Raw genomic sequence first — 21,517 nt, 5'->3', positions numbered from 1 at the left:
ATTTTAGGAAAATAAAAAACATTTTCAATATAACATTTTATTTGCCAAAACAATAGTTCGAGTACCTAGCTTCTAACATGTTAATTAATTAATGTTAATATTTTAATAAAATGTGAACTACAGAGGTTTAAATAAGGGCTCCACACTAAAAAAGGATTCTACATTCACAACTTTTTGAAATAAGTGAAAATTTTTCAAAATTAAAAATATTTTGCGTTTTTCGGATAATTATTAGATAAGATATAAAATAAAAAACAAAAAAGTTAGACAATAAAATTTTAAAATATTTTATACTTAAAATTGATATTCATTTAGAATTATCAATTATTATTATATTTTATCAACTGCACTTTGTAAATATATCCAAACTTTGTTTTGGAACAATCAAAGCTATTATCACTTAAATTAGACTGATTAATAATATCAAGAAGGGATTATTCTCTAGCGATGGCTATATTCGGATTATTGAACCTTAAATCATCAAATTAGAAAGATAAAAAGCACTTTTATTATTTTGTGAGATCGTTGCTTTTTCTATAGCGATTATATTTACATGAAATGAATCAAGTAATGATCCTTTGTTGTAAACCGATTTAGTTGCGCTTTTTCATTGTTTAAAAACTCGAAATGTAACTAGATCTAGAGGTTGAAATAGATTTGTTATATGAGGAGGAAATGTTATCGCACGAATATTATCTTCCACTAGAATATCAAGAATACTATCATCTATATGAGCGGAGCATTTGTCCGCTTAAATTATTGCAGGATATTCATGAAGTTTTAAAAGATCTCCTGTGCTCTTAATATAAGGAATTATTGTTTAATATATAAGATCGAGAAATGTCTTTGGTCACATAACATCTGTTCTGATTATGATAAACAAAATATTGACACTCTCGATTACCTGCTTCAGCTTTTTATCTATCGAGGTTTAATTTATTCGATATTATCATTGATGTAATTGCATCTCCTCCCATCGATATTGCTGCACTTAATGATATTTTTCTTGTATTTCTTTTCACTGAATACTGAACGCTTTGCTTCTTGTAATCAATAGGAATGATAACACGCTTTGGGTGGTTATCAATCCAGTCGCTAGAACATGCCTCATCAATGTTAATGATTAGTTCTGTTGGTACATTTTCGATATACTTTCTTAAGTGAGATATATGTTTTTTGGCAATATCCTTCGAAACTGTCAATCGCACTTCTTCCTGTGGATATGCCACCGCCAAAGCAATTTTGTTTTCATGTCTTCTGATAAAGTTAACATGCCACAAATTGGAAACTAAAACATCTAATCGATCAAAAATATAATTTCGAATTTCTTTTGATGTCATGGCATAATTATCACACGCCCGTGCCAAAATTTCATTTGACACCTCTATTTCTTGTTCGTCTGTTAATGATAATGGTCTTCGAGATGGTTTTTTAGATTATGTTTGCTAAGATTTTTTGACAAATTTGAGAAATCGACTTCATTATATCGTGCAATACGTCTTATTGAAACATTTATCTCGAGGTCATTGCGTAAAACATAAAATAATGTCATTACTTGTTCGCATAAATAATCATATTTTTCAAGTAATCGGATTGCATATCTAACATTGGTTTTGGATAGCTCCTTAGCCATATTTTGATACAGCATGCTAGAATTCAGTGGAGGATGGATGGTTCCTATTTTCATCGTGTTTTTTGCGAAATAACATGAAAAATAAACGTTTTTTTAACGTACAAGAAGTGCTTTTTTAAACCTATGTATATATACCTCAAAAAATCGACAGTCGAATTCCCGCCAAAATAACCGTGAAAGTGATATTTTCTGGGGGTGCGCCAAAAATGTCACTTTTATTATACCCACTGAAAGCACCCAGAACATGTTGCAAAAATTTCCTTGTGGGGTTAAGAACAAGCTGTATTTTAATGTTTTATCTTCAAAATCTTAATCGAAAATTCACGATTTCTAGAGTCCGAGTGATCTTTTAGTATATAATTTTTAAAGTAAATTTACTCTTTTTCGAAACTTATACTTTTAATTTTATTTAAAAAACTAAATATTTTATATTTTATAAACTATTTCAAATAAAAGGGGTTGTCGGATTTAGTTCCAACCGTACCTCATTACATTGCCGATGCAAGTTTTTCTACACACATTTACTGAAATTTTGTATGAGTCTATACATTAATGCATTCTGTCTGAACCTTCTCTCAATCCAATATACAAATAAAATGCATATAAATTTAATTGGAGTGAAATTGAATTTAAGACATGTAACTATTTGGATGATCAAAAGTAAATTCTGATTTCACTAAATCTATTTATTAATGTCTATCGTTTCCGAATTCTTATTGGGGCTCAATAATTTTCGATATCGAAAATTTACTATGCTCAGTCACTAAGCCTTAGTGGCTTGCTATAGTATAACTATTTTTCAATCATTAATAAGGGAAACAAAATTTCCCACAGACAATACATAAACCGCCATACATATATTCACAATCTGTAAACAGTAAAAAGCTTTTTGAGAAGAGGATTTTGCCTGCGTTTGATAATTGAGAGCATGCTTTCGTTGCCGATATGAACGTTCTAACAACTCCTTTTATACATTGAAAAAGTTATCACATAACCTTTTAAAAAGCAAATGGATTCATCAAACGAGCCAGATTTATTTCAATATTTCGATCCATCACCTTTACTTGAACAAAGCATGTTAGCACGATTAAAAGAACAGTCATCTTACATACATGTAATAGACAAACTTCATCATTCCTTCACCAAAATATCTTCAAATTTAGCAGATGCTAAAAAAGAATTCGAAAAAATACATGAAGTAACAAATGAATGCAAACTACTTGGTGGTTTTGAAGATTTGTTGACATCAATATGTACTCTTTTTGATACATTCAAAATCTCAGTTGATGAGTGCTGCAAACAATTACATACAATCAAATCTGTTTTTCTTCCACTAATATCAAAACATAAATCTGAGTTCAATAAATCAAATAACGAATTTCAAAAAGTAATTGAAGAATATGGAGCTTTAGGCGCCAAGACAAAACCTGAAATAATATCACAAACCGAAACTAACCTTAAAAATGTTATGTGTAATCGTTCAAGCATTTTATATGAAACAATGAAAACTCTCATTACTTCAGAAAAATCCACCACTCCAAGTATAAACACCTCTATACTAGAAGTTATTCTTGCATTTCTTGGGTCAACTCGAATATTTTTCACAAAAAATAACAATCAACAAAAAGCAGCACAAGATTATATCAAGAGGCAAGATTTAATTTCTACCTTCATAGCAAAAAATGACGTATCTTCAAATACCAAAAACGAAGCATATCGAAATGCTATCGATTGTTGGGAAATACGTGAGAAAAAAGTCAAAAACATTGCAACCCCAAACGTATCACATGTCGTTTGGTATCGTTCCAAGAAAAGGGTCGGCGGTTGGGTACGACGATACGCCACTTTTGACGAAGGCGTTTTTGTGTTGTACGATCCCATAAACGGTCGCAAGGACACCTCGTTTTCGCTTCTCCTTGTTACAGCTATTGCTATCAACAAAAAGAAGCGCAGATTCTGTTTCAAAGTTCAATCCCCTGAATATACCATAATTCTTCAAGCATTAACAGCTTATGATCTTGATGAATGGCTATCAATTTTTGCGAATCATAACACAAAAATGATACGAGGTAATGAGCCAGAGACAACTGATGACTCAACAAACCAGATGATTTGTGCAGATTGTGGAGCTACTGATGCAACATGGTGTGCATTAAATTGGGGCAATCGACTTTGCCTCAAATGTTGCTCAACACATCGACAAATGTCCACCAAAGTATCCAAAATTCGCTCAGTTATTCTTGATAAGCTTCATCCATTTTATCATAATCTTCTCAATGTCCTTACAAATGAATGTTCCAACAGTTTACTTCTTTCCAAAGACTGCGATGTTGAAGTAGGACCACGAATGGACGATGATATCAGAACAATGTATGTATTAAAGAAATACCAAAACAAACAATGGGCCACAGTAACGCCACCACCAGATCCATTTGAGTCCATTGAGCGCCTTGACTTTCGTGCGCTTGTCCATTCCATGAACTTTGGTCGTGCCACTGATGTATTTGAAGGAATCAAGCCGATACATGCAGCTGCTGCCATTGGTAATCCAATCATTGTCGCCATAGCTGTAAGTTGTACTGTTGAAGTTGACGAACCTGATACCAATAAATGGACGGCGTTATGCTATGCGATATTTTATCAGAATATCGAAACAGTAAAGTTTTTACTTGACTGCGGCGCTAAAACAAAAGAAACAGAGGTTGACTTGTTACTTATGGCAGTTGCAACAGGTAATCAGCAACTTGTTGAACTTTTCCTAGAAAATACAACAAAATCGGATTCTGAAAAAGTGCAAAAGTTTGTTCCGACATCAACGAGATTCGCTCCTTATGGACTAAGGGAACAAAAGGAACTAATTGTGACAAACGAAATAAGAACAATTACAAGGTTACTAAGGGCAAAGGATTGAGCCCTGAAAATAATTATGATAGAAAATTTTATCATAAATAAATCATGAACTATATAACTTTTTGATAAGAGATTCAATCGAATTTGATCGTTTTTGCTTCTTTTTTGAATTAGATCTAAAAAACAGAAAACATTTTCTTGACAAAAGAAGAAATAGAATGAATGAAAATTACTTCTTGATAAATGTGTATTATTTGGTGTGATTAGTTCTTAAAAAATTGTTGTCTCATTTTGGAAACATATGTTTCTGCTCTTTATTATAATCAAAGGAATATGTTTCTTTTTCATATTTATGTAAATTTAACTCTGTTCTTGTGTTATGGTCTTCTTTCATTTCGTCCCTTTGTTGTGAGAAAACAAATTTTTCATCCAATCAAATGGTTGAATCAATTAAAGATGCATTTTAAACGTTATGGTAACAAAAACCTTGCCGAAGAGAAGAGGTACTTGGTGTATTTTCATTTGATTCCATTTAGTGCCTCATTTAATGAATCTCGATCGTATGATATATCAGTGATAACTGAATTTTTTGAATTTTTATTCATTTTTATTGAAGTTTCCTTTAAATTTTGTGGAGTTCCTAATGAATTATTTGCATTTGAAATTTCAAAAGTGGAGGAGACAATTCTTTTAACTGCAGATTTGATTCTGTTTTCTTGTTCTTTTGTTGGACGGAACGAGTTGTACAATGGAGTATATTGATCATTTTGGTATTGAAGATCTAAAGATTCAATTGATTCATGAATTTCATTGAATGTTATATCTATTGGAATAGAATAATCAAGGAGCAGATCATTATAGTCACGCGCGTTTTGTGGAGAAAAGCATTTACTTTTCCATTTATTAAAATGTCTTCTTATAAGATGATCAAGTATAAATTTTTTTTCTAATAAAAATATTTTAAACCTTTTATCAATTTCCTCACTACTTTTAGTTGATTTTGTTTTTAAATTTAAGTAATTAATCTGTTTCATTTTTTCTTTTTTAGGAATTTTTAGTTTTATTGATGGGATGGTTGAATAGTAGAACGGGTCTATCTCAAGTTCTGAATTAGTTGTATTCAAGCTCAACAAATAATGATATTATTTCTGGTCGTAAAACCGTAGCCGTTATATGCTGAAGTGCATAAAAATATTGTTTTCGTAAACACAAAAACTTCGAAATGAAAATGTTCAAAAAATTTTTTTGTTTGTTCTTCTTCAATGACCTAATTCTCCGCTTAAATTCATTCCAAGAGTACTGTTAAAATGTTTATATCAGATCAAATGACCATTTTAAAAAAAATTGTGAATTATATATATTTTTGTCAATGTCTAAATAAAAATAGGTCTAACTCTAATATTGTAAAATCTAAAACATGTATTCAAAAGAATTTTTGATATGATGAACTTGCACCTTTCAACTCACATCAGCAAAAAGAAGTGCGTACATAATAATTATCACTTAAATTATTTAATGTTTATTTACGAAAGTGATTTTCTAATCTAACACATTGTTTTTCTTTCTTTATATCAAAATTTGTTAAAGATCTTCGAAATCCATTTAATTTATTTGGGTAATATCTTAATTTCTTTTTTCTGTTTTGTTCTTCATTTTTTATTTCTATATTTTCTCCAACATCCAATACATTAACAACAAACATTTTCCCTTCTTTTGTAATCATAAATGCCATATTTTTCATACTTTTATTATATTCGATTTTAATTATGTTACCAAAATTGTTTTCGATTTTTGATAAAATTTCACCTGTTTTAACATTAAGCAAAAAGATAAAATCATTATTACATACGCATAAAACAGAACAATTTTCTTGATCAATATAACAATGTGCACTAACATTTTTAATATCATTATTTTCCCACAAAAGTTCGAATTGTTCATTATTTTGTATAAGATATGTTTTAATTGTTTCATCATTTGATATTGTTAATAATCCGAATTCAGAGAAAACACTTTGCGAATTATTTCCATATTTAAAATATTCGTAATATTCATCAGTTTCAATATTTTCTTCGATTTTTATTGGGTCATCAGCATCTTTATCGATTAAAATCTTTTTAAAATCTTGTGAATCATTTGAAGAATTTATTTTATTATTTGAAGTTTCAATTTTTAGTTCTTTATTCTTAATATTTGTTGGATTAATAATTTTCATTTGAATTTCTGTAATTTCTTTAAATGGTTTTAGAAAATTCGTTGATATTAATGGTTCATCTTCATTAAGCAATTGAATATTACATAATGAAATAAAACGATTATCAAAGAAAAACAAAACATGAACAAAATTATCATTTTCATCATATGTATTATCTAAGAAACTTACTCCGCTAAAGATATATGTATCCCAAGTTTCAGGATCACTAAAATTAACTTTATTTGCATCTTCGATATCTAATAAATATAATTTATCATAATCATAGATAAAGAATATATATATATCCGATGATGTGACTAAGATAATTATCGGATGTTCATTACTTGTCGCAAATGAGAAATCTTTAAATTCATCTTCCGTTTGTGCATTAGAAAATGAGTACGAACAGATACAAAAATTCTTCTCTAAATTAATTACACTAAATATTACTTCGTCTTCATTCATCGGATTTTGTGATACGGCAAAACAATATTTCTTAAAGACAGAGCGCATTAAAAATGTGTTCTTAGGAACTGAACATTGCGAAATGATTTTGTGTGTTTTGGGATCAAATATATTAAGAAGATTAGTGGAACTATCGACGTAACCAATTAATCCATTCTCAAAACAACAGAAACATGTAGAACTATCACAGATTAAAGTAATTAAAATATCCTTCGAAACAGTTTCGATTTCACTTGTTTTACCTTCTTCTTCCTCTGGCGGAAATTCCTCTTCTTCTCGTTGTGGGAATTCTTCTTCTTCAATTTGAGGGAATTCTTCTTCTTCTCGTTGTTGGTATTCCTCTTCTTCATTATCGTGATTTAAAGTAATTAATGTTTTCGAATGCGTGGATTTAATTTCATTTTCTTCATTACAATTTAATGAATAAATGATTTGATATCCATCATTATAAAATGCTAAGAAGCCACACGTTTTTATACAGCCATTTAACCCGCTGTAATCAATAGAAAACAAATTAGTCAAGGAAAACATTTTGTTGTCGCTCTTACGACGTGGAGTGTGAATATTTTTCTCTTCAGTATCAATGAAATTAAATTTGGAAATACGGTCACAGTGAATAACAACACAATCTTTACAATTGTCAGTCCCAATAATAACAAAGGAATGGATGTTTGAGGAACATAAAATAAGTTTCGTTTGTGATGATAACGTTAAATCTGGAATGGTGTAAAGCTTTGAATGTTCACGCGTCAAAACCGAAAAGCCGATCACATTCGGTTCTTCTGAACCAGAATTCCTTCCAAACATCAAAAGAATATCTTTGGACATACAAAAACCTTTAATTTCATGTTTAACAGTGCATAGGTATTGTGCATGTTCTAAGTCAAACAAATAAAAATCATTAGACATATTCATTAGAATTAACTTATCTTTGTACTCGCAAAAATCTGCAATATTACTTGTTTCAAAAGTGACCTCCTTGCTATTAATATCGTATAAATAGAGAGTGTGCTGAAAAATATAGATAATGTTAGACTTGATAGATGAGAGCTTAGTGGGCGCTTCTGTAATTGAAATTTGATCCATCACAACACCGCCTAATGAGTAAATTTCAATTGATGATTTCGTTGAAAGTGCAAGAATCACTGAATTTTCATGTTCTAATAATGTAAGAGATGAAACATTTTGCTTAGGAATTTGTAAAAGTGGTGGCTTTTGAGCAAAAAATGAATACATATCATAAATAGACACGGTAGTATCTGAAGAAATTGCTAATGCACTGAATTTAGGAAAAATAGTCATTAAATTCCCAATAAATTCATCAAGAAAACAGTTAACTCCATTTTTTGCATAGCTAAAATAATAATTAGACTCAACTTCTTCCATATTTGATTTTGTTATTTCCAATACTAATGGAATATCTGGAGATGGTGCTATTGACGTAATTTCTTTGCTATTAGATTCTGTTTTTTCATGTTGTGTTTCTTCTTTTTGCTTTTGTTTGACTTCATCACTTGAATTTTCCAAATCACATTCGCTAGCTGGGATGAAAGCCATTGCAAAGTCATCATCTTCCAAATTTGCTGACCATGTATTCCTTCCACCCCATGCTTGTTTCGTCATATGTTTTGGGGTTGCAAAGCAATAGAGTTATTACATGTAACGGTCGTTAAAAAGAAAAAATTGCAAGAAGAAAACTTAATATAAAGAAAAATCAAATGTATTTATATTAAAAAAAACTAGCACAAGGTGTCTTATTTGCAAAAAAATCAATAATTTTGTAAAATAAATATATTAATAAAAGTATTACAGCACATATCTTTACAAACGCCATAAAACATGGTATGTATAAATGTTAAAATCCTTTTTGCATTGTTACTTGATTACAAAAAAAATTCTAAGAATATTATCTCTTACAAATTGGGCATTTGTGTTCCCTCTCAGGAAAGCTATTTAAGATTGTGTAACACCTAATACAGAATTTGTGGTCACAATTTCCAAATGATAACATACTTTTCCCTGAAGAGTAACTTTGGTTACAAAGAGGGCATACATCCCTGCAAAGATATGTTGGAGTTTGACACCGAGATGTTTTGTATTTCTTTTCTTTTTCCATTATTAAAAATTTTGTGTTCGTTATGACCAATTAACAATTGAAAAATTTATAAAAACTCCAAAAAAAATAATCAATATCTCGAAATATAAATGACTTTGTAAGATATGTAACCGGCTATAATAGTTACGGGTTATCATAATATGGGTTTGAAAAAAATTGGTAAAAAAATTTTTTTCATGATAATCAGTGAATGCAATATTTGTGACTTTAATTTTAGTTTCCATCTTGAATTCGTCCTTAAAGAAGTTATGTTATAGTTATATTTAAAAATATTTTCATAGAAAAATAATTTATTCAATTTACCGTTCAGGTTCAAATGTGAAAGATGGAAGATTTCCTCTCCCAATAATATTAAAGAAATCTGGTGGTGAATTAGGATCTTGTAAATATGTTGGTTTTGGCCAAGGAAGATCGTCCTTCGATAAAGAAGAAATGTCATCACCTTGACCACCATTAACATTGATATAATTTTGTTCATGCATATCAGTCTCTCGTTTATTTTTTTGTTTTGGTTCATTTCCGCGGCGCCCGTTTCGTTGTTGCGAATATTGAACTTGATCCATTCGAGTTCGACGTTGTGTTGGAATGGGTTGTTGTTGTTGCTGTTGTTGTTGATATATTGGTTCTTGTGGTTGTTGCATCATGATTATTTGTTGTTCTGGTGCATACATTGGAACTTTGCTTGGGTAGCCACTGATAGGAATAGTATAGTTCGCTGATTGAATAAACTGTGGATGATACTGTGTTTGTTGAATAAAACGGTATGGTGGATAATATGAAAAAGGGTCATTATAACCAACTTGTTGTTTGGTGCCATTACGTTTAGGTGATGAAGGCATCACTGGGATGGCTTGTTGCCCATAAACACTCGCGAACTGATTCCCCCTGAAAGTCATTGGCTTTTGCTTTTGTTGCTTTACAACACTTAGAATTTATTTCAATTTTCATATGGTTTGTGGCGGCATAAAAATAAGGATTTAAAATGAAATTATTCCTTGATAAATTCAAAAAAATATGAACATTATTTTAAATTAAATAATCAAGAAATAATATTATTAAAGAATTTTAAATAAAAGTATCATTTCAATTAATAGAAAATTTTAAATCTTTTTCAATTTTTGTTGAAAACTTATTTATCTTTGATATTTAGATCATATATTAATATACATTGATAATGTTGATATAATTATAATAATTTTTTCTAAAATAATAAAGATAATTATTCACCTAGAAAATACGGTTTCTGCTTTGAAAGTTGAAATGTTGGTTAATTTCAAAGCATCGAAAAAGAGCGGTTTTTGTTTGTGTTTTCCGGCCAATTTATAGAAAAAGTGCATTTCTTTATTTTTTTTCAATGAGATTTGTGTACAATTTTGATTCCCATTCAAACAAAATTCAGAGCAAGAACGTTACACACCATCTTTTATATGTCATCGTCTTGTTAATGGTCAAAATTTGAGTTAACGGTTGGGTATTTTTATTAACCAAAGATTTCGTTCTTCGCATTCAATTTAGTCTCCATCAAATTGAATCACTTTTTCCATATCATTTTATAATCCTATGAAGCCAGATATCTACACAAAAAGTGTGTATTTACAAAAAACCTTGAGGGAAAAGTGCCTTTCGACCGTTAAAAAGGAAGAATCTATAAGATTAAGTTTTCAGTTCGTCACTCGATTTGATATTTACTCATACAATGTACTTCTATGTAATTTGATCAGCATATGAATTGAGTATGTTTGTTTGGGAGATAGGCGGTTTTTGATAACACAAAGAGAGAAACTTTGAATAAATCTGGATATAATAATATTTTATATTTTAAATAATTATCGAATACATTAAGTTATTTAAAAATATTATAACATTATAATTATAGAATTATACAAATTTGTTAAAAAAAAAACATCTTTCATATTAAATTTCATGAAAAAATTATCATTGTCTTCATTTTGCTTCATCTTTAAATTCATAAAAACAACTTTAAATACTGTTGTACTTCGGGGATACTTGTATTGTTTTTAATGACAAAAAGTGTGCACACGTGGCCTGAGTTCTAATGGACTCGTTCAGGGGCTGATTCTGATTCTGTTGGTGATGATTCATTTAATGTCTTGAAAATTTTAACCATTTTTTGTGATAACCTTTAAAGGGAAGCTTAACTTGTAAAGCTTTAATTATTTTTGGTTTTTGAGGCAGATTCTCCAATTTTAAACTCTATTTACAGACTTGCTAATTTGAAGTGGATTTATATCTGTTCGTACCCCTTAAGCAAACATAAATATATTTATATAACATTATAAATTTCGATTGTTGTTATTAAGGAAAGACTCAATTTTAAATTGTTTTTTCGTTTACATCTCTTTTATTTCCTCAAACAAAAATCAGAAAACAAAACTTATTCCTTTATACACTTACTTTTTCTTCAAAAGTTCATATGTTTTATCATATGATGATTCGATTTCAACGCAATTTCCCTTTGGAATGTTCACGATTTCGATTGTTCCGTCTTCTGTTTCTGCTGCAAAATTTGTTTTATCAATTACGCCGATGATTTTATATTTCTTCCCATTGTATACAACTTTATCTTGCGGAAGAAAGCCCGAGTCAGCGCAGTGCGTGATGTCGATCCAACACTCTCCGACTGCTGTGGCGGCTTTCGTTGGCACGCTGATGCGCCTGTACAGCAGCTTCGGCTCTGCTTCAAGCGCTGCGCACTCGTTGTTGTCGTGGTACTCAACATATATTTGCCCTTCGCTGATGCCGCAAACTTCGCAGTGTCGCTCGTGCACCAAAAGTTCATCGCCGGGAAGAAGCGTTTGGTTAATGAAATCGTTCGTATCGACGCTAAGTTCAATATTTCTTCCGTCACTTAATTTTTTGACTCTTTTCCCCGGCTTTGTGATCCTTGCGATAAGTTCATATTTTTTCTTTGAAATTTTCTTCTTCGAAATATCCAACGCCAAAACCGTTTTTCATCAAAAAATTCAGTGGAAAAAAAGCCGCCCGTTCCTTACCGTCAACCGTCGAAACTCCCACAAAAAAAGCGGTTTGACTGTTTGCCCTTATCACGTCGCACGGATAAAGGCCAAATTCGGCGTGCGAACTTTGCGAGAAATCAACAAAAATCGGCCTCCCGCCGATGTCACTAAAGCAGTCCCCCGTAATGCGACATTGACCTGCGTATTTTCATTTCCTCGCTTCCCTTTATCACGCGCAGCAATTCGCCGTCGGACACGAAGCGAATTATGTGATCGCTGTCCGCGCTGCCGCTGTACACGCCGACGCCAAACGAGTCGCACGAAACAACGTCGCCAAGCTCATAGCCTTTGATTGGCTCGACGTTGTACAGCAAAATGTCTCCGTTTGCGTCTGTTTCTTGTTTCACTGTTACGTTGTTACGCGCAATAAGTTTGTGCGCAGTGTGCAGCTGATTACTGTTCGCGCGCGAGCACATGCGAATTCCAGATGAGTACCGGATCCAAAGCGAGCCGCAGCGCGCGCCGAGAACAGTGCCGCGACCGAGATGCGCGTGCTCAATGACATCGCCCGATCGAAAGTGTGAAATCTTTGCGAGCGCTTTCGCAGACACGTCGAGTTGCAGATCGCCGCCGCAGCCGAAAGAGAAGTTACGTATGTCAGCGCCGGCGCGCGACTCGAGGCGCCAATCGAAGAGATACGTCCCAATCGATAAAATGTCCGAAAATTTGATTTCTTGCGTGTACTCATCGAAGTAACACAACTTACTTCCATCAAATGCTGTCCCAACTATCGTAGCAACGTTATCATTCGGAGCTCGAACGCGATCGCCGCTTTCGAACCCAATGCGTTCGAGTTGCGCTGTGTCGACTGTAAACCAATCGTAGCCACGCGCATACACAGTGAGCGCGGGCGTTGGAACTGTTTCGCTTGTGAATATAAATATTTCGTTTTTGGAGACTGAGAAGTGGTCAATCATTGACGGCGAATTAATGCGAATGTATGAATTTGACGACGGACCAGAAAAATGCAATGCTGTAAAGTTCGCCGCACGAAAGAATAAGACGCGAGCCCCAACATGCATGTGCACAATGTTGTGATACGAGTCAATTCCAATGATTCGCTCATGAGAATTATAAACTTCGCGAACAGAACTACTTAAAAATGATGAAACGAGATACAAATCGCCGCATGCAAGTAACTTATTGCCTGCAACTGGCTCTGTGCTGTAGAGGCGATTGTCGCTGAGAAGAAGTATGTATTGAGATGCCGTCGAATGAACTGATTTGATGGTTTTACCTGTGGGAAGTTTGTACTCTTTCGTGTTTGTAAGTGTAAAATAAACAGTGGCACTGGCCCCAGCTCCAACAAGAAGTGCATTTTTGGAAACACTTATGTCAATAACATTAGTTTGATTAAGGGGAATAATAGTATTTGAATAGCCTTGGCCACAGACATACACACAACCATCTTGTGTTAAAATCGCAAATAATTTACTTGAAATTGAAACTTTTTTGATGGCTTTGTTTTTAATAAGGGAATGAATAGATTGATATGAATAACTCTTATTTTTGGTAAATTTAGGTTCGCCATTTAAAAGAATATCACCACTACTTGTTAAAAAAATTTGATATGTTTTTTGTTGAAAATCGATCTACAATATCTTTATCACATAGCTCGTCACATCTTTTGAATTCTTGCTTTGTTATCTCTTTGTCATTTTCCTATTTTAGTGAGAAAAACTTTCATTCTTCAAATTGGAAAAGTTACACAAAACCGTTTAAAAACGTTCTCCAAAAAACAAAAACAAAATTCGCACTTCTATTTTACTAACAAAAAAGTGTTCGCTCAGAAGAATTTGATAAAATTCTTCTTCAATTTCTTAATAAGAATTTGATGTATTCTTTAATGTAGTTTGGAAATTGTTTTCGTTAATATTATCATTCTTTGCTATGTTACATTTCTTTGTTAACATCAGTTTCTTCTTTATGTAAAGTTCCTTTTTCTTTACTTTCGATTTCATTACGTAAATTTGTTTCTTCGTTATCATTGTATGAATTTGTTTTGTTATGTATTTCATTCATATTTGCTATAACATTATTATAATTCGCTTTTTCATTATTTGCATTTGCTTCTTCGCTGTTTGTAATTGCTTTGTGTTTGTTTTCTGTTGTTTCATCTTCACGCACTTCATTGGCATTCACTTCTTCTTCGTTTTCTGTTTCATTTTTTGTATTTGTTTCTTTACTGTTAACATTTGCTTTACTATTTACTTCTGTCTCTTCGTTATATTCAGTTGTTTCTTTACTATGTTCTGTTCTATTTTTTGGTGTTTCATCTTCGTTATTACGCTCTATTTCATCAATAGAATTTGTTTCTTCGCCATTTTCTTTGTATTTATCTTTTTCATTTTCTACTTCATTCCTTATAATTGTTTCTTCTTTATCATTTGCGTCTCCACTGTTTATGTTTGCTTTCTCATTATTTGATTTTGTTTCTTCTTTATTTATATCTGCGCTTTCGTTATGTTCTATTTCATTGACTTCTATATCTGTTTCATTGTTTGTTTCTTCACTTTTTACTATGATTTCGCTGTTTATTTCGTGAACATTCGCATTGTCATAATTTTCATTTGTTTCTTCACTATGTTCTGTTTGTTTGTTTACATTTTTAATATTTGCATTATCGTTTTCTTCGTTATCCGTTTCATTATTCGAATTTGTATCTGTTTCTTCGTTATGTTCATTTTCCTCTTCACTTACTTCGTTAACATTTACATTATCATTCGCTTCTTCATTATTTATAATCGCATTATCAGTACTATTCGCCTTCTCTTTGTTTAATGTATCTTCATTTACATTTGCTTCTTCTTTTACATTTATTTCTTCATTTACATTTGTTTCTTCTTTTGCATTTATTTCTTCATTTACATTTGTTTCTTCTTTTACATTTATTTCTTCATTTACATTTGTTTCTTCTTTTACATTTATTTCTTCATTTACATTTGTTTCTTCTTTTGCATTTATTTCTTCATTTACATTTGTTTCTTCTTTTACATTTATTTCTTCATTTACATTTGCTTCTTCTTTTGCATTTATTTCTTCATTTACATTTGTTTCTTCTTTTACATTTATTTCTTCATTTACATTTGTTTCTTCTTTTGCATTTATTTCTTCATTTACATTTGTTTCTTCTTTTACATTTATTTCTTCATTTACATTTGTTTCTTCATTTACATTTGTTTCTTTATTTACATTTGTTTCTTCATTGTGTTCTTTTGTTTCTTCATTTGTATTTGTTTCTTCATTATGTTCTGTTTCTTCACTTGTTTCGTTGATGTTTATATTTTCAATATTATCCATTTCATTATTTATGTTAACAATAATATTATTAAGAAGTTCAAGATTTGGAATCAAAATGCTGTTCTCATCATTCTTTTCACTACTTTCCAAATTGTTGTACATCATTTGAATCGTTTCGTCAATTTCGGATGACGTTGGTGAGTGAAACAAATCATTAACTGATGACAAATGAAAATTCGATGAAAAAATTCCGTTTTCATTAATTTCGATATTTTTCCCAATTTCGATTTTAAGTTTATCAAATATGAAACTCAAGCAAAGTCTCATCCATGAGTTCGGGCGTGAATCGTTATGACCGCCTTTCATTAAAAATATCGTTTTGTCTTCTGCTGCGCATGAATTGTATAATTGTAATGCATGATAAAAGGAATAAAATTATCATCTTCCGAGTGTCCAATGATCGTTGGCGTGTTCGATTTACGAACTGATTCGAGCGGACTAACGTCATAAACATCGAAACCCGCAATTTTAAGAATGCGACTACGAAGATACCACGTGGCCATGCCTACGAATGCGCGCGGGAAATTAACTGTTGCCGCAACGTCACGAAATAGTTCTGGTAATGAAAGAAATGATGAGTCGCTAATTACGCCTGAAAGAAATGGCGACTTAACAAGAAGCGCCGAACTTGCACCCATAGAACGTCCCCATAAAACAAACGACTGAATGTCAAATGTTTGGTTAAGACGTCCCATCAAAAATTCGATGTCTTGTTTTTCGAAATAACCTAAAAGAAACATATTCTCCTTCACTATTACCACATCCTGCAAAATCAAAACAAAACAAATAAATATCTTTGACGCATATATTTGGTATCAAAAATTGTCCTTCTAACTGACTTGAAACGTTTCCATGAAGATAAATAACACACTTACTACTATTCATCGGATCTAATTCAATACTATGATAAAGTGACCCAACAATTTCTTGATTTCGTGAATTAACAAAAGAAATTGGAATTCGTAAAAAACGTTTGTCTCCTGACTCGAAAACTAATGGAATATCTTCAAGATTATAATGTTGACGTGGTGGACGAATGACGGCGTTGATCGCTATTTGGATCAAGTTTGTGCTCGCCATTTGCACAAAGAGTTGATATTTCTGTGTTGAACGATTAAAAAGTCACTTTTTGGTTAACGGTCCCCATTTTTTAAAATCTTGTAAAAATTTAATAAAGAAAAACAAATCTTTGATTTATTAATTATATTGAACATTTTATTCAGTAAAATCCTTATCGTTGTTATTGTGATAACGCTGAAAATTTCCAATTTCCTTCCATTTCTTCAACTGAAACAAAATTTAATGAAAGTGGCCTAATAAATTCTTTAGATATCGTTGGAATAACTTTGTACCCAAAATGAAGAAGTGCACCTGCAAAAATTCCTTCCATAAAATGTTTATATGCGTTATACCAAAAAATATATTGTTCGCCTGGTGATGATGAATTAACTGAAAGTGAATTAAACCAATCTGGTGGGGTGTCATAAGTAAATGTTAATGTTTTGTTAATCGACTTTTGTGAAATTTGATACTTACATTCAATGTCAAATAATGTTTTAGAGAATATCGTAGAAAGGAAAATACATATTTCTTCTAAGGTGGTGCCTTCCATAGGCATGTTTCGACAAAGTTGTGAAACCATTGCAAAACCTGGATGTTTCGCAAAATTATAAATATGAAGATTAATATGAATTCGATTATCTGTAATCCCATCAAACTTTTTTGCAATCTCTCTAACTGCTTCATTAACAAGTAATTGAGGAAATGGATTTCTTTCTCTTTTCATTTGAAAAAGTGTCAATAAAATAATTCCATGAAACCGTTAAAATTATCTTTATAAAAAAATCAATTTTTATAAAATAATTATCATTATTTTAAACATAATTTTAGTCTCAAAATTTCTTTCATTTAAAGAATATACTTTATTTTAATTTGGAATTAACTTTGTTTTTTGAAGTTAATTTTTTCTTCATTAAACGGTTTCTTCATATAACATTTATATCAAACAAACATTCAGAAAACAACAAAATGTTTGAATCTCTTTTCGACAATTGGATTACAATAGGTGATTATAAACTTGAACTTATTAAACTTAGTGATTTTGAAGATTCTGATTATTTACGATCTAACAAACATTATTACTTTTATTGTGGAGGACCAATTATTAATTATTCTTCACATGATTCACGATTTTTAAATTTCCTTTCTAATAGTGGTAAACCCATTTCACATCCTATTCAGTTTAAGAGAGCAGAATTTGCGAATACGATTTTTGGTTTTCCAGATGGTCATTTATTTTTTTTATCATATGATGGTAATATCAGTATTACAGATACACAAGGGAATATTGTTGATGAGATACCATCTCTTAATAATAAAACTATTTTATGTTCACATGTTACAAGTAAAGGTTATGTTTATATTAAAGATGATCATTATCTTAACTGTTACAAAGGACTTATTAATCCATCGCATTTTTCATATCAATTAATTGTTGATAGTGATCCATGTTTTGTTAGTTTAATTAATGATGATCCATTTACTACAGTCATTGTCACCACGAACAATAACATTTACTTAAGTACGCCGAATGGTATTGTTCAACTAAAACATATTAATGAGAAAATCACGAATATTAGTGCGCCATTCAAAGGTAATTACATTGGCGTTATTTGCGACACCACAGTATACTTTATTTCGAGCGATGTCAACGATACGTCAGATCCAATAATTCTTTATAATGTTTCATCACCATTTGGATGGATACAAAATAATATCTTTATGTATTCGAATGAACGCACATTACAATTAATTATCCCGAAAACTAATTTTCATATTACATTAAATGTGTTTCAAATTCTTGACATATTCGAAGACATTGAATACGTTCGAATTTACGCGCGCTCTGGTTGTTATATTCTTCGTCCTGTGCCGACATCGATTATATCATTGACGACAGATCGACTTTCATCGTCAATTAAGAAGTTAACAGATTCATATTCATTATATCTCAAGCGGAACATTGAAAGTTATAATTTATTACAAGTGCTTAAAGGGAATGTTGAAAATTTAGTTCTTTTATTATTAGATGCAGCGCGCGATTGTCTCGACATTGACAACCAAAAATATTTGCTCAGTCTTGCGTGCTACGGCCGCTATTCGTATGAATGTAAGAACGTCAAAGAGTACACAGAAACATTACGAAACTTACGATTAATTAACACATTAAATTCTCCTGAATATGGATTTGCGCTTACGCCAGACATAATGATAAATCACATTTCAGACGTATTTTCTAGTGTTATGGAATTACATTATTATCAATTAGCTATCGAGTTATGTAAAATATTTCAATTTGATATCACTAATGTTATTGAGCATTGGTCCATTAATATGTTTTCTAAATTTGGCGACTCAGCACTTAATACGATACTTTCGCGTTGTTCTAAATATGATACTATTAATTATTATAAAATCGGTGAATCAGCTAAAAAACTTTCACTTAATTTTCGTACCATTTATACTATTGCGCAACGTATTAATTTGCCTAAAGAAAGAATTCAATTTATGTATTCATTTGATAGAGAATCCACGTTAAATATGGTATTGCACATATTTGATGGCGATTCAATTATTACATATTTGATGCTACTTGATAAACAAGAACGCGAAAGATTCGTTGAAGAATATCCGCAATTTCTTGAACAATATTTATCATATAAGAAATATCAAATTGCGGAAGAAATTGCACAAAATCGAACGAACAATCGAAACTTCCAGAAATACAAATTTGCGAAGCCTTATTCGGCCGGTTCTTGCAGTCTTCTTTATAGCTGTGACCATTCGCAGTTTGGTAAATCAATTTCATCGCTTGAATATTCGGAGAATTTCTTTGATAAAAAGTCGACATTTAATAATATATTAACATCGCATAAGAAATTATTACAAATTGCGCGTAAATATAAGATAAACGTTGAACAATTTAAAAATGTTACTCCGCGTGAGTTACTTATACATTCCATAATGAATAAAGATGAAAAAAAAAAAAAAGAAATTGTTAAAAGTTTTGGATTTAGTTCCAAAATTGTAACATATACGAAACTTGACACATTTGCACGGAATAAAATGTGGAACGAACTCGACGAATTTACGCGTATTCCAAATCCGGAAGTCGGATGGGACATATTTGCGTCGGTTTGTTTGGAGTACAATGAAATTGATCACGCGCTGAAATTCATTTCATTAATTAAAGATAAAAAGCGTCAAATGGAAGTGTTTGTTCGTCATGGATTGTTTTCACAAGCAGCAAAAATTGCGCGCGAATTAGGTTTGAATGATTTAGCTAAAGATTATGATAAAAAAGGAAAAAGCAGCAACTGTATAATAATAATAATAAATTTTTTATGGATCAAAACTTTGTTCTATTTAAATAAAAGAAATTATTAAAATTTTATTTTTAATATATTATTAATTACTTAAAAGATTAAAAAAGAATTCGCATTCAATTTGTGATTCTTCTTTAAGATCCGTACAATGTACTGCATTCTGAATGTTATTTATCCCATAAAGTGCACGAATTGATTGTGGACGAATTGCTTTCGCAATCGAAACATCTCGTGGCCCACATATTTCTCGTAATGAATTAACTGCATCTTCTTTATATAATTCAAGCGCTAAAATTGGACCTGACGCTAAATCTCTCGAAATTTCATAATAATTATCAACAACGCCTCGATATATCTCAAAGAATTCGCTCGCTTCTTCAATATTAAGTGTCGTCATCATCGCACCAACAATTTCAAATCCATTTTTAAGAATTTGTTGAATTATTTTACCTGAAACTCCTGATTTGATTGCATGTGGTTTAATAAGACATAATGTTGTAGTGCCATCAATAAGTGATTTTATTTGAAGATTTCGTTGATTAAATATAATTTCTATTTCATATGTTGATGATGTTAATGTTTCTGATCCATAACAAATTTCATTCCAAAATTTCCTTTCAATAATTTCTTTCCATTTTAAAAATAGAATTATTACCAACAATATCAATAGCAATAATAGAATCTTTCGTAATACTATTCAAAAGATTTTCAAATGTTTGTTCTTTACGATGTTCTTTTAATAATGAAATTCCAATCTCTTTAGAAATAGAACCAAATTGAAGTTGTGATACTGAAAGACTATTAGAATATATAGAATCTAGAACTTCGCCTAAATATCGTGAATAACCTGATTTGATTATTCCAAGTGTATGTTGCATTTTTTTTTTTTTTTATTTCGTGTAAACTCATCTGAAAAATCAATGATTTCATATTGACGTCCATTAATAAGAATTTTACTTCCAATATAAAGGTCACTCATTTTAATATTGTGAATTGGAGTTTTTCGTAAAAACATTCGTCGATTTTTAACATCATAAATTTCAATTTCTGTTCTTTCTGTATAATATATCAAAATATAATAAAGAGTAAGACCTGATTGTTCATCAAAATATTGTAACTTAAAGCTATATTTTGGGAAATCTGAATACATTTGAAAAATAATAAAGAAAAGTTAACGTGCATTTTCATATCAAAAGTCATTTTGATGAATGTGATAAAGAAAATATTTTTTAAACAGTGATAAAGAAAATTACATGTTAACACTTATATCAAAATTAAAAATTAAAACAATTCATAATATTTTACTGACTTTGTGAGCTTGGTCCAAAATTATGTACGCGTACATGAAGAGGCTTTAGCTTTTATATGTTAAGAACCTTTGTTGTATTTGATTGAACTTTTCCAATATATTTTGTTTCTTTATTGGTAAATTCAAATTATTTATCTTTAGTTACATTTAATTCACTTTAAAGAATTAAACATTTCGTCAATGAAAAACGGCACTGCGATATTACTGTGAATTTGTCCTCGCGCATA

At 30.9% G+C, this 21,517-nt stretch overlaps 4 protein-coding genes across 4 annotated transcripts; 1 reads left to right on the top strand and 3 right to left on the bottom strand.

The window, feature by feature from the left end:
- Nucleotides 1–2,642: 2,642 nt before the first annotated feature.
- GO595_001154 (ARF GAP-like zinc finger-containing protein) lies at nt 2,643–4,544 on the top strand (the record flags this gene model as incomplete). The annotated part of the gene is made up of 1 exon (XM_067913921.1): nt 2,643–4,544. The coding sequence occupies one exon, from the start codon at nt 2,643–2,645 to the stop codon at nt 4,542–4,544; it is 1,902 nt and encodes a 633-aa protein (XP_067778772.1).
- Nucleotides 4,545–9,557: 5,013 nt separating this feature from the next.
- On the bottom strand, nt 9,558–10,154 carry GO595_001153 (uncharacterized protein; the record flags this gene model as incomplete). Its single annotated transcript, XM_067913920.1, has 1 exon — nt 9,558–10,154. The coding sequence occupies one exon, from the start codon at nt 10,152–10,154 to the stop codon at nt 9,558–9,560; it is 597 nt and encodes a 198-aa protein (XP_067778771.1).
- A 2,249-nt stretch (nt 10,155–12,403) lies between these two features.
- On the bottom strand, nt 12,404–15,863 carry GO595_001152 (putative myosin E; the record flags this gene model as incomplete). The annotated part of the gene is made up of 2 exons (XM_067913919.1): nt 12,404–13,844; nt 14,194–15,863. 2 exons carry the CDS (start codon nt 15,861–15,863, stop codon nt 12,404–12,406), a joined length of 3,111 nt encoding a protein of 1,036 aa, XP_067778770.1.
- A 38-nt stretch (nt 15,864–15,901) lies between these two features.
- GO595_001151 (Clan SC, family S9, unassigned serine peptidase) lies at nt 15,902–16,234 on the bottom strand (the record flags this gene model as incomplete). Its single annotated transcript, XM_067913918.1, has 1 exon — nt 15,902–16,234. The coding sequence occupies one exon, from the start codon at nt 16,232–16,234 to the stop codon at nt 15,902–15,904; it is 333 nt and encodes a 110-aa protein (XP_067778769.1).
- Nucleotides 16,235–21,517: the final 5,283 nt, after the last annotated feature.

Source organism: Histomonas meleagridis, assembly GCF_020186115.1.
Source record: "Histomonas meleagridis strain 2922-C6/04-10x chromosome Unknown contig_12, whole genome shotgun sequence".
NCBI lineage: Eukaryota > Parabasalia > Tritrichomonadida > Dientamoebidae > Histomonas > Histomonas meleagridis.
This window is presented reverse-complemented; position numbering and strand designations above follow the sequence as displayed.